General features: G+C 54.8%; 1 protein-coding gene across 3 annotated transcripts in view; it reads left to right on the top strand.

The window, feature by feature from the left end:
• The window catches only part of Gck (glucokinase), a 36,717-nt gene extending 24,389 nt beyond the window's left edge, over positions 1-12,328 (top strand). For 2 of the 3 annotated variants that reach the window (XM_060365627.1, XM_021632686.2), the window contains exons 2-10: positions 4,343-4,505; positions 4,965-5,119; positions 6,149-6,268; positions 7,560-7,655; positions 7,766-7,865; positions 8,982-9,165; positions 10,274-10,429; positions 10,768-11,001; positions 11,276-12,328. In XM_060365627.1, coding sequence (XP_060221610.1) covers positions 4,343-4,505; positions 4,965-5,119; positions 6,149-6,268; positions 7,560-7,655; positions 7,766-7,865; positions 8,982-9,165; positions 10,274-10,429; positions 10,768-11,001; positions 11,276-11,420 — 1,353 coding nt within the window. In that variant the 3' untranslated portion in view covers positions 11,421-12,328. Of the gene's footprint in view, positions 1-3,482; positions 3,568-4,342; positions 4,506-4,964; positions 5,120-6,148; positions 6,269-7,559; positions 7,656-7,765; positions 7,866-8,981; positions 9,166-10,273; positions 10,430-10,767; positions 11,002-11,275 lie in introns of those variants that run through there. The other variant, XM_060365628.1, reaches the window with a different exon arrangement.
• Positions 12,329-12,906: the final 578 nt, after the last annotated feature.

The raw sequence follows: 12,906 nt of genomic DNA, 5'->3' as shown, positions 1-12,906 counted from the left end.
ATGTGCAGGCAGGTGGGTGGTTAGCGTCCTGTGTGTGGTCCTCCTAAAACCCGTGCCCCAAGCTTTCAGCAAATGTGTATGTCCTCTACACCTGACCACATCCCTGTCCTGTACTCACTGTCTCTGGACCCAGACTGTAGAGGCAGCTAATGCCACCCACTTTCACCCTGTCCCAAGAAGCCCCGCTCTGGAGCCAGGAGTCTGTAGGACTTTCATAGTTGTTGGGGTCACTCCTTTTTCCTCCCTATGCAACTTCCCCACTTTCTAGGAAACAGCTGCACTCTCTCAGCCCACCCTAGATACCTGCTTCCTCTCCTCACCACCCAGCCTGACTCCAGTGTCACATAATTCTTTCCAGTAACTCTCCATGAGCACTGGCCTCGCACAGCTGCCGGACAGGCGCAAACAGCAAACGTGCTCTCAGCTCCCCTCTCTCATGTAACATCCCGTGCACACCGCCCAGCACCCTGCCTCCCATAGCTGGCTTCAGCCAAGGAAACCTGCTGCTGCTATTCAGGGAATTCGGGGTAGGGGAGTCCTCCCTCGGGGAAAATCGCTACGTTTGCTTGAGACCTTGAACCTTGGTTATGCATCCTGTGACTTTTCTGACAAGGTCCCTGAAAGAAGCTAGCAAGTTAATAGGGTCTCTCTGCAACACGACACACTCTGAGAGACAGAGTGGCTAACTGGACGCCCGCCAAAGCCAGGTCCTGAAATCCTGCAGGAAGCAGTCCAATGGGTGTGTGCAGGCTCCGAGTCCAGGCATCTGCTTACGGCCCCGCTCTGCGCTCCTGGCTTTGTGGGCTTGTGGGGAGGGTTTGTACAGTCTGTATTCAGCATACTGGGAGTGTCTGGGAATGATTCAGGAATGTGGTGCATCCCCAAGGATGCCTACAGTGGGCCTAGCCCACAGACCTTGCTCCTGTGCAAAATCCACAGGGAATGATGCCCATTTCCCACTCCCATACACACAGCCTAAAGGGTCGTGAAGCCACTCCTAGTCAGGCCCTCCCCACCCCCACCCATTTGCATGCTGACCTGGTGCTAGGATGGACATCTTCAGACCCAATGCACTCCGAGGAAGGGGCCTCTGTCTCCGAGGATGGGACTCAGCTTTGGAGTCAGCTTTGCACTCTCCACAGCAAGGACAGAGAGCCCCTTAGCCACTGCAGCCTAAGCACCTTCGAGCACCCACCCTCCAACACGCATCCCCAGGACTAGGGAAGGCATAGAAGCATTTGTGGGGTGTTCTAGCCGCAGTGGTCTGGGTAAATACGAGAAGTTCTGAAGCACCCCTAGTTTGGCCAAGGCTCAAAATGAGGTCTATGAGGCCGGGCGACTTAGGACAGGTTCTACCACTGGGGGGCAGGCTCCCCATTCCTCTAGAGCCTCAGTAAGCGTGCAGACCTAGTTTGTTGGAAATCCAGGCTTCCCGTAGAAGGGTCTCAATTTTAAAGATTATTTTAAACGTTGGCAGATCCACAGGACAGACGCAATTGTGTTTATGGGAATGGGACCGCGCTCCACAGAAGGTCGCATCTCACATCCTCAGTGCCAGAAAGTTCTGCCTCCTTTTCTGGAAAGGCTGCAGAAGATGGCATGGTGATGCTGGGTGTCTTGGGTTTATTCATCATGGCCTTGCTGGTGAATGCAGGGCATTAGGGTGTGTCTGTGGCTCTCCTTTCGTAGTGTACTTCTGTGACTTGTCTGTATACTCTATATCCCGAAGTTGATGAATCAAAATTAAATCTTGATAGAGACAGTACATGGTCCACTGGACGCGTGGTATCAGTTTGGCTTCAGTGGTGACCAGATGCTCTCAGAGACACTTTCGGGCATGGGTGCTGCCTGGGTCCCAGGCAGAACACTGGCCCTTCCCGACATCTGTATAAAGGTGCTGGCACAAACATTAGCCCAGCCAATCCTCCGCCACTGTGAAATAAGAAACAGCTGTTACCATTTATCACAGTCTCACAAGGAACTGCTAAACTCTGAGTAAGTTCTCCTCAACTCCATGAAGAAGGCACAGATCACTTGGAACCTCATCAGCCAGATAGTTCAGCCACACACTGCCCAGTCATCTGGGCCATCCATAGTCCTATCTGCTTCAGAGACCCCAGCCTGAAGTGTTGGCTCCTTTTATGAAGAATCTTGAACTGAAGGCAACCCTAACCCTAACCCTAACCTAACCCTAACCCAATCCTAACCCTAATTCTCACCCAATTCTAACCTTAACCCACACCCTAATATTAACTCAAGCCTAACCCTAACCCAATCCTAACCCTAACCCTAACCCTAACCCTAACCCTAACCCTAACCCTAACCCAGAGTCTAGGCCTCTAGTCTCTAGGAGTAGCTACCAGGATAGAGAGGGAGAGAAGGGGTCCAACATGTCCTGACGACTGAACCTTTGTTAAGATCCGCCTTGCTTAGGCCACATGATAATGGGTATGTTATAACTGGGTCCCTTTGGTTGTTTTTGTTTGATTTGGTTTCTGAGACAGGCTTTCCTGCCTCTACCTCCTGAGTACTGGGATTAGAGGTATGTGCCACCATACCCGGCCCATCACTGGGTCCCTTTGGAAAGCTGTACCTCAAGAGAGAAGACAAGCATTCTGTGGTTGCTGCTTCTTTTAGTAAGTTCCACCAGTCTGGGAAAGAGACAAAGGAGGCCAAGGGCATTGCTTCGGGGACATCCTAGATGGCTGAACACTGGATTGTTCCTCTGGGTGCTGAATGTGTCTTTGGAGGCCTGCTCTGCAGAGGTGACAGCAGCAGTGACTGGCTGCACGCTCACCCCAATGCTCAGCTGATGCTGGTGTCTGGCCCGGTGCCTTTGTCAGAACCCTTGTGACCTCCCCGGGTTTACGCTTTAGGCAAGGGGGGCTTCTTTTTTACAAAGTGGACAGCCAATCCATCAATGCTCTGTGTCTCTTGGGAATGCTTTTGGTTAAAGGAAGCCAAGGGACTAACCTGCACGCCGAGCAGGGTAGGCCTGGCATCAACATCTGCCACACGCAACAGGCTGACAGTCTTTTCCTTCCAGCCTCGTCTCCTCAAGGCGGCTGCAGCAATGCCAACCATCACATCCTTACATAGCTGTGTTCACGCATGAAGAGGCACCGAATCCCCCTCTCACGCTGAAATCAGGCTGCCCTTCACCTGTCATTCATCAGAATTGAGTCATACGCCCGAGCTCCAAGCAAAGGGTGGAATTTCTGTGCTTGGCTTAGTTTAATCAGGGCTTGCTGTTCTACCTAGCCCTCCTGAGCAGAACCTTGGCAAATGAGGAAGAAGATGCCCCTGCTATAGTCCAAATTCCTGTAACCCTGAGCTTATGGGGAAGAAACAGAGGATGGAAACTCATTTAAAAAAAAATGTAGAATTTTAAGCTACGTATTTTACAAGCTCATTTTTCTTTTTGGTTCAAAGTACAAGTATCTTTGCAATGACATCTCACTGTCCAGCATGCTAGCATATGCATGGACCCGCACTGCTGTACAGAGTGGGCAGCTGTGCAGCTGCCTACCTGTGGAGTCCAGCTGTCCCTGTGCTCTCACGTGGAGGGTAAGGCCCACACTGGAGCCATCAACATGCAGGAACGGCAGTGTCGGATCTGAGCCTTTCAGGCACGGGTCTCCCGTGTTCGTACTGCGTGTCCTCTCTCTTCACGTAAAGCCTGCACGCTGTGGATGGCCATGCTCCGCTAGCCAGAGCCCTGCTTGGACTGGGGATCACCCCAGATCCTATAGCCTTAGCTACCCTGTGCATACCGACTGGCCCATTCATTCCATAAAGCCCTACAGTAGAGAAAAAAAAAAAAGGTTCTTCACACAGTAGTGCCAGTTCACTAAATTCCCAAGCAGAGCCTTTTCCTCCCCTCATCCAGAATCTTAGGGCAATGGGAGGCACTTCCAGGCATTGTTCTGCAAGGAGCCTGCTCAGAACAAAGGCCACCCAGATCCCTACTGTTCCCTGCTCCAGAGGACCCAGCCTAATAGCTATTAAGGCGCTGGCCCTGGAATACTTGAAATAAACTATGGTAAAGAGATGTGAACCAAGCCAGGCACAGTGGCGGACGCCTGTAATCCCAGCACTCAGGGAGGCAGAGGCAGGCAGATCCCTGTGAGTTCGAGGCCAGCCTGGTCTACAAAGGAAGTCCAGGATAGCTGAGACTATACAGAGAAGGCCTGTCTTGAAAAACTAGATAAAAAATAATAATAAAATACATCTTAAAAAGAGAGAGATGTGGACCATCCTGCATCTGGGGTCAGAAGACGAAAGGAGACCCTCCTCGGCCTTCCAGTGACGGCCACAGCTGCTCCCCTTCCCTCTTATACAGGTAGAGCAGATCCTGGCAGAGTTCCAACTGCAGGAAGAAGACCTGAAGAAGGTGATGAGGCGGATGCAGAAGGAGATGGACCGCGGCCTCCGGCTGGAAACCCACGAGGAGGCCACTGTAAAGATGTTGCCCACCTACGTGCGTTCTACCCCAGAAGGCTCAGGTACCGCAGGGCTTCCCTGTCCCTGGACAGGACCCTCTAGGCAAATGATGACAACCCCAAATCACTGGACTGGTGTTTGTCCAGGCCCAGCTCAGGCCCAGCCTGGAGCTATCAGTCTTCAGGAGAATTTTGTGGGGTTTTGTTTGTTTGGTTGGTTGGTTGGTTTTTGGTCTCTACGGTCACTCGGGGAACCTCCTCCTTATGCAGAGTCTGGTCTGCTACTCTGGGTCTCATGTACCTCTCCGAGTTCTGGCTGCCTCTGCCTAAGGCAGGAGTTTCCCACTGATGCTCCCCCCCCCCAGTTGAGTTGACCTTTGACCCTTCCATAGATTGCTGTAGTGCTGCCTCACCCTCAGTGTCATAGGTTAGCAACCCCTCACCCACAATGTGTGAGGTCCTCGGAGCTATTCCGCCTGTTAGGTAGGCCGTGAGACTGAACGTATCTTTCTTTGCCTGCAGAAGTTGGAGACTTTCTCTCCTTAGACCTGGGAGGAACCAACTTCAGGGTGATGCTGGTGAAGGTGGGAGAGGGGGAGGCAGGGCAGTGGAGCGTGAAGACCAAACACCAGATGTACTCCATCCCCGAGGATGCCATGACGGGCACTGCAGAGATGGTGAGCAGCTTGAGGGGCTGGCAAAGGAGGGCTGGGGTCAAGGTCACTTGGGATCTCAGGGGACTCGGTCCCGATGGGAGGGTTCCAAGAACAGGAGTGATGGTGGTCCATGCAGCTTCAGAGACCCGAGAAGGTGACTCAGAGGCTTAGAGTGTCCCAAGTCCCAATCCCAGCCTACCTACAAGGGGCAGAAGAAAGGTCAGTAGCAGGAGAAAAACCCAGCTAGCTTCTGTTCAGTTTCCTAGAGGACAAACAAAGCTTAGGGCTGAGCAGCCAGAAGCCATGCTTGCCCGGCCTCCTGCAGCTTGCAAAGCCCAAGCTTCCTCATAGGCCACCACTACCCACCCATACGTGTATGCCAAGTGGCATGGCAGCAGCCACACTGTCTGCCCAAGCAACAAGGGTCCCTAAGCATGAGGAAGACTCAGACGGGGGGTCCTAGAAATAAAAGGAGCCTGGGGCTAAGACAGAACTCTGCCCCCTCCTTGCCCAGGGACAAGGCAAAACTCATTACCAGAGGAGCAGCCAGGCAAGGGTTTGCCTGTAGCAAAAATGCCTTCAGCAATGCCCAGTCATGTGAGCAATTCCACTGGAAGGGATCAGGGCCCAGCCTTCAGCAGGGGCTGGGTGGCCAGGATACCCGGGAAACAGCAAAAGAGACAGAAATCATAGTCATGGCCGAGAATGGGCTTCTACCCAGAGCCTCACAGGACAGCCATCCAGACTTGACCACAGCCAGTCCTCACTAGGCAAGGGGAGGGTCAGGGTCAGGGCTCAGAGGCGCAGCTAAGCTGGGGATCAGCCTGTGCTGTGTCACCTTGCCCTTGCCAGCAGTTTGCAGGGTTCTCTGTCTGGGGAAGTGCAGGGCCTGACTTCTGATGAGAAGCAGACTGCGGACAGGTCCAGCGCACAGGTGCGGGCTCTGGGGTCAAATGTCTCAACACCTCCAAGAGACGCTTTGGCACAGTCCCTGGGGAGATCCGCTACTGTCCCAGCCCTGACTTGATGCCACGCTGGTGCAACTCCTAGCTCTTTGACTACATCTCTGAGTGCATCTCTGACTTCCTGGACAAGCATCAGATGAAACACAAGAAACTACCCCTGGGCTTCACCTTCTCCTTCCCTGTAAGGCACGAAGACATAGATAAGGTGAGCCAGGCGGAGGGGAGGGGGGAAACGGATGAAAACACGCTCTAGAAGAACTCTGCTCAAACTGCCTTCCGTTGCAGCTCCCTGGCCCATGTTTCAAAAGAGCCCAAGCCCAGAAGGGATTTCTGCTGCAGCCGCTGTCTGTAAAGCTTCAGCAAACAGACATAACATCCGCTGACTCTTACCATGTGACAAAGCCTCTCAGGAGGCATGCTGTGGTCACACACTGCAGATAAAGAAACAGGCTAAGCAAGTTGCTTGAAGTAGGAGGTGGCAACTGGCTTAGAGTAAGGCTCCAGCTCCCCCAGAGCACAGATACCTCCCTGCTTCTGGCTGAGTCGGAAGTGGGAAAGATCTGATAATCTACCCACTGGCAAGCTCACACGTTACATCACACACACACACACACACACACACACACACACACACACCACAAGTCTGCTTTAATTTCCTTTATAGTTCCCGTGATTCTGTACTCTGACAAAAGCAGCTTAGAGGAGAAAGTGCTTTCTTAGCTCACAGTTCCAGGTTATTGTGCATCACAGCAGGGAAGCCACTGAGGCAGGAGCCTGAAGGTTGGTCGTATCACATCTACAGTGAGAAGCGAGGGGCAAAGGATGCACGCTTGCCTGTGTTCCTTGCTTGCTTTGCACACCCTGCCTAGGGAATGAAGCCGCCCACTGGGGGCAAGTCTTCCCACCTCACTGTAATCAAGACCACTGCCCATAGGTCAACCTAATCTAAACAGTCTTACTGAGACTCCCTTCCCAGGTGAGTCTACATTAAGTCAGGCTGACAACCAAAACAAATCCTCACAACCTCTGTCAGAGATAAAGCCAGGTCAGACCCCGAGGGGTGAAAGCAGCAGCCAAACCCATACCTTCTCTAAGCCCCAAGATCCACAGAGCAAGCCGCATGGGTAACTCCATGTGCAGCAGGATTCACTGCGAGAGAGGAACCCGAATGTTATTCAGCACTCTTCTCCCAGGGACCCAGCCGTCCTACCTCTACTCTGGAACCGTATCCCTGAGCCCTGCTGCTCAACATTCTTAGGCTGGGTTTACAGAGCATTTACCCTAAGTTCTCAAGTTCCGGGTTCCTCTGAGGGAGAGGGAGGGGGAGAGGGAAACAATTTTTAGAAAGTTGTTTCTAACACCTCTCAGAGCTGTGTGAGTCTACTTCCTCAAATGTAAAGTGAGGGCTCGGGAGTGTCATGGCGCTTCTGCCTGGTTGGTTTAAGGCCACAGCTTCCTGCTAGTGCAGCAGCCATGAGGCCTTCCTACCGCTACAGGGCATCCTCCTCAACTGGACCAAGGGCTTCAAGGCCTCTGGAGCAGAAGGGAACAACATCGTGGGACTCCTCCGAGACGCTATCAAAAGGAGAGGGGTGAGGAGACCTCCGCCTGCCCTGAGGGGCTGTCCCAGGCACCTGCCCTCCCCTTCAGCACAGGGCCCTCCCTTCAGCTCCATTTCCATGGCCTCTGTCCTTCTTGGCAGGACTTTGAGATGGATGTGGTGGCAATGGTGAACGACACAGTGGCCACAATGATCTCTTGCTACTATGAAGACCGCCAATGTGAGGTCGGCATGATTGTGGGTAAGGCTTCTCCCCCTGTAACCCTCCCAGACTGCACCGGGGCTTAGCGGTCAATGCCAAAGCAGTAACGACTAACGCCAGTCAAAGCAGTCCTGGTCCCTGGGCCAGGTGGCCCTGGGGGTGTGGTGATGCAGAAACTAAATGTTATTAGGAAGCATTTCGATGTTTGTGGCATCAGGGCATCAGATGGCCTGCCGGCTGTCCACCTGCCCTGCCTATCTGGATGTAATTAAGCCACTTTATCTAGTAAATTGACCACACTGTACGAGTTTGTCCACGTGCAAGAGAATGAGCGGGAGTGATGTCATCCCTGCTCCATCCAGGGGACCCAGCTCTGGACCTCTGGACTCCCAGGCCCTAGGCCCACCCATTCCAGAAAAAGAAGCCTTCCGAGGCAGTGCCTCAATCAAACCAGTTATCTGCCGTGCCCTCGGGTGTCAGGATGCACGTGTGCACTCTCTGGGCCCTAACTGCCTAGAAAATCCTGTATTACAGGCCCCGCGGAGCCAGGTCTCCTGTGCCGTGTGTTAGTATTTGTGGGTTCTCATCTGTGCTTATGCTCGTCCCCTACACAGCACATGCTTTACAACATCATTCACTTGACGTGCATGCGGAGACTAAACATTAGGGGTGTGTGTGTACAGACACACAGACACACACAGACACACACACGCACACGCACACACACACGCACACGCAGCTGCTCTGCCCCAGTGGCCTCTGGCCTGTTCTAAGGGCCTACATGGTTTTTCTCAGCTTGAGATTCCCCTGAAAGGGCTCAGGAGAGAGCACGTGCCTACAACGTGCTGGAAAACAAGGGGCTGGAGAGATGGCTGAGCAGTTAAGAGGACCTGCTGCTCTTCCGGAGGACCTGGGTTCGATCCTAGAACCCACACGGCGACTCACAACTGTCCCAGTGGATCTACACCCTCCCCTGGCTTCCCCGGGCACCAAGCAAGCACGCAGGCATGCGGTGCAGACATACATGCAGACCGAACACTTACACACAGAACATTTTTTAAATCTTAAAAAGCTAAATCCATGGCGCCTCACACCCACTTCCAGTTGTCAGATCCCTGGTTCTCACAGCCCACTGTGCTCCCCCGCCCCCCGCAGGCACCGGCTGCAACGCCTGCTACATGGAGGAGATGCAGAACGTGGAACTGGTGGAGGGGGATGAGGGACGCATGTGCGTCAACACCGAGTGGGGCGCCTTCGGGGACTCGGGCGAGCTGGATGAGTTTCTGCTGGAGTACGACCGGATGGTAGATGAGAGCTCAGCGAATCCCGGCCAGCAGCTGTAAGGACGCCCGCCCCGCCCCGCCCCGCCCCCGCCCTCCGAGCCCACCCGAGGCGGCTCCAGCCGCCGCCCCGCCCCGCCCCCGCCCTCCGAGCCCACCCGAGGCGGCTCCTGCCGGGCACACCACAGCTGGGCCCCAGCGCGTAATCAACGGCTTGCTTAGAAACAACTCTGCGGAGAAGCAAGCTGATGATCCCTCTGGGAGCTGGCTCTTTGCGTCAGCTCAGTTCTCACCTGCCCTGAGGGGTGTGGAGGTGTCATGGCGGTTAGCACAAAGCGTCACCTCTCTGCTTTTGTAGGTGGCCTGCCACCAGACAGCTCTGAAAGACCCTTAGCAGGGTTTATCTGGTTTAAGGCAGAATTCTCCCCAAAGCATGGCATTTCAAAAAAAAAAAAAAACAGCAAGAACAAAAAGCTAGCATTAGCCTCTGCCGGGTGCTGTAGATTGGCAGAGCACATCTTGGGAGCTTGTCTTAAATCATGGCTACTGCCGGGTGTTGAGGCGCACCCCTTTAATCTCAACACTTGGGAGGCGGAGGCAGACAGTTTTCTTTGCGTTCCAGGCCAGCCAGGGCCATATAGCAAGTTCCAATATAGGTAGGACTACACAGTGAGACCCTGCCTCAAAAAAAAAAAAAAGTATATAAATGAATAAAATGAATGTGCCCACCACAGGCTAGACACCTACACGGTACCTGTGCCATACTGGGCCCCAGCCTTGTGAGCCACTGAGAACAGCATCCCTTCACATGGCTGTGGAAGGACTAAAGTCCCAGGCTGTGTGCCTCACGCAAAGCCTGCCACCAGGAAGGTTTCAAAGGACCACAGAGGCTCCTCAACTCTCTGTCCCCTCCGTAGACCAGGGCCAGAAGCAGCGCCAGGTCTGCTCCCTCAGCTGGGTTAAAATGTGCATGTTCCTAGGACCTGAGGTTTCCGAAGCCTCTGCTTACAAACGTGGGGGCAGGGCATGAGGGCCAGGACCTCGAATAACTAGGGGGTGGGAATGAGAGAGCAATCACTGTACCCCACACGGTCACCCCCTCACCAGAATGGGAGCTGGGGGGATTTCCCGAGGGCCAGCCGGCCTGACAGGCTGTTCTGTGTCCAGGTACGAAAAGCTCATTGGCGGAAAGTACATGGGCGAGCTGGTACGCCTTGTGCTGCTCAAGCTGGTGGACGAGAATCTTCTGTTTCACGGCGAGGCCTCGGAGCAGCTGCGCACGCGTGGCGCCTTCGAGACCCGTTTCGTGTCGCAGGTGGAGAGGTGCCTGGGGGGCGCAGGAGCAAGGGCGGGATGCGGGAGGAGAAGGGATGGGGTGGGGACAGCGGTGGGCTCAGGGACACAGAGTATTAATTAGGTCAGGGCGCAGGGGGACATGGAGGCAGGCCCAAAGCTCCCGTGACCTCCGACTGTCCACTGATTCAGTGTCCACGTTCCCCAGTCATTCTCCACTACCCAGGGTCACTGTCTCAACTTCATCCATGCCAGGGTCCATTGTCACCCTCATGATAGAGAGCGCCCACGCTGACCATTGGACCGGGGCGGGTCATTCCCGTTCCTCCAGGACCCTCGGTGACTCCCCTCCCCAATGCTCCCCGCAGCGACTCCGGTGACCGCAAGCAGATCCACAACATCCTGAGCACCCTGGGGCTCCGGCCCTCGGTCACCGACTGCGACATCGTGCGCCGAGCTTGTGAGAGCGTGTCCACTCGCGCCGCCCACATGTGCTCGGCGGGACTAGCGGGGGTCATAAATCGCATGCGTGAAAGCCGCAGTGAGGACGTGATGCGCATCACGGTGGGCGTGGACGGCTCCGTGTACAAGTTGCATCCCAGGTCAGCCTCCGCTTCCGCCTCCGCTTCCGCTCCAGCCTCTCCAACCTGAGGTCCGACCTCTCCCTACTAAAGGAGGGCGAAGGGCGTGGCTCTCGGCTCCACGCCTTTGTGGAGCCGGTGGTGCCTGGTTCCCCCTCTCCTGGGGTGGGGGTAGGGGTGGAGGTAGGGCTGGGGGTGGGGATAGGGTCGGGGTGGGACTGCGGTGGCAGGGTAGCCGAAGTGAGGTTGAAAAGGATGGGAGAAGAAATGGCGGCCCTGTCGTCCTCCCGCTCAGCTTCAAGGAGCGATTCCACGCCAGTGTGAGGAGGCTGACACCCAACTGCGAGATCACCTTCATCGAATCGGAGGAGGGCAGCGGCAGGGGAGCGGCGCTGGTGTCTGCGGTGGCCTGCAAGAAGGCCTGCATGCTGGGCCAGTGAAGTCCAGGCCGCAGGGATAGGGACCTGGGTTCCACGGGACTCCACACCCCACGGGTGCTCCCAGCCCCCCGGGGCGGGAGACCTATTCTGCGGCTACCTCTGGAAAATGGGGAGAGGCTCCTGCCAGCCGAGCAGGCCTTTCTGCAGAGCCAGCCAGTGCGACAGCCCTAGGGTTCTGAGCCTGGGGCACGGGGCTGGATCGGAGGCCCCAAAGCCTTTCTTGCTAGAATCGGCTACAGAAGAAGGCGTTGCACACTCAGGACTTGCATTTTCACACTTCTTGCCTCCCACCGCTGTGGGCCTGGCCTCCCTGACCTCCCAAGGGAGTGCCTCCTGAACCTTGCCATGGCCTGGCTTCCCTGGGCACACACCTTCATGGGGAGGTAGCTCCAGATCAGACCTGGGCCCCCAGGAGGGCAAGGGCTGCTGGTCACCCAGGCCTGGCTGTTTTCTTGCCTCAGACTGAAGAGGCTAGGGAGCCATAGGAACCACGGGAGACTGACTGTCCAGCAGCATGGAGGGGACTTTCCAGGCCAGAAGCATCCCAAAGAGACCGTTTCCTTCATATACCTCTAGCTCTGAGTGGTTTATGGTTCTGGGATGAACCCTTCCAGGAGATGCCAGAGGATAGAGCCCTAGAGTCCCCCGCCTAAGGGGACCAGAAAGGGGCAGCCTCCTCACTCTGCACTATCAGGAGCTCCCTGTCCTTCAGGCAGGATGGCATTTTCAATTCTTACATCCCTGACCCAGGAGGAAAAAGCAAGCCACCCTCAGTATCCCTCCAAGAGACCACGCAGGGCCCTCTCTCATCCTCATCAGGCGTCCCAAATACCATGCCTCCCTCTCCACACAAACCGGGGATTATGGGAGGGGAGGGGGGGAGTTTTTAATTAAACATTCTAAAATTCTTAAACATGGCCTGTCCGTGGTTCTTTGACCTTTGTGCATAAGGACTGTGGTGACAAAGACACATCACTGGTGTACGTGGTTACTCCCTAAACTCGGTTGCTGTGCCCTCCAGACGCCATGCCCAGGGGAGCGTGAGAGGCAGGCTGTAGGAATGGGAATGAAGTGACATCGGGACACTCCAGGCACTGAATAGCTAGGCCGAGGCCCCTGGCTGCCTCTGATGTGAAAGAGGGGGCAGAAATCCCAGGCCAGGCCACAGTCTGCTTTGGGGTGAGGGGGTGGGGTACAGGTTCAGCTCTGGGATGGTCTCTGCGGCATCTGCTGGAAGCAACAAGGACCAGGCTTATGAAATGTCGAACAATTTCTAGGGTTCCTCCAGAGGCTCTGGTAGGTGAAATCACTAGCAAAGGGCCTAACACCTTTTCTCTGTAGCACAAACACCTTCAAGTAAACAGACTTGTATGACTTTAATATACATTTATTTCTCAGTGGAACTATCTGGAAAGTCAAAGGCAACTGTTCTCTGCTTCATTCAGGAAAACAAAACAAACAAACAAACAAAAAACCAAATTGGTGA

Source organism: Meriones unguiculatus, chromosome 12 (assembly GCF_030254825.1).
Source record: "Meriones unguiculatus strain TT.TT164.6M chromosome 12, Bangor_MerUng_6.1, whole genome shotgun sequence".
NCBI classification, from domain to species: Eukaryota; Metazoa; Chordata; class Mammalia; order Rodentia; family Muridae; genus Meriones; species Meriones unguiculatus.
This window is presented reverse-complemented; position numbering and strand designations above follow the sequence as displayed.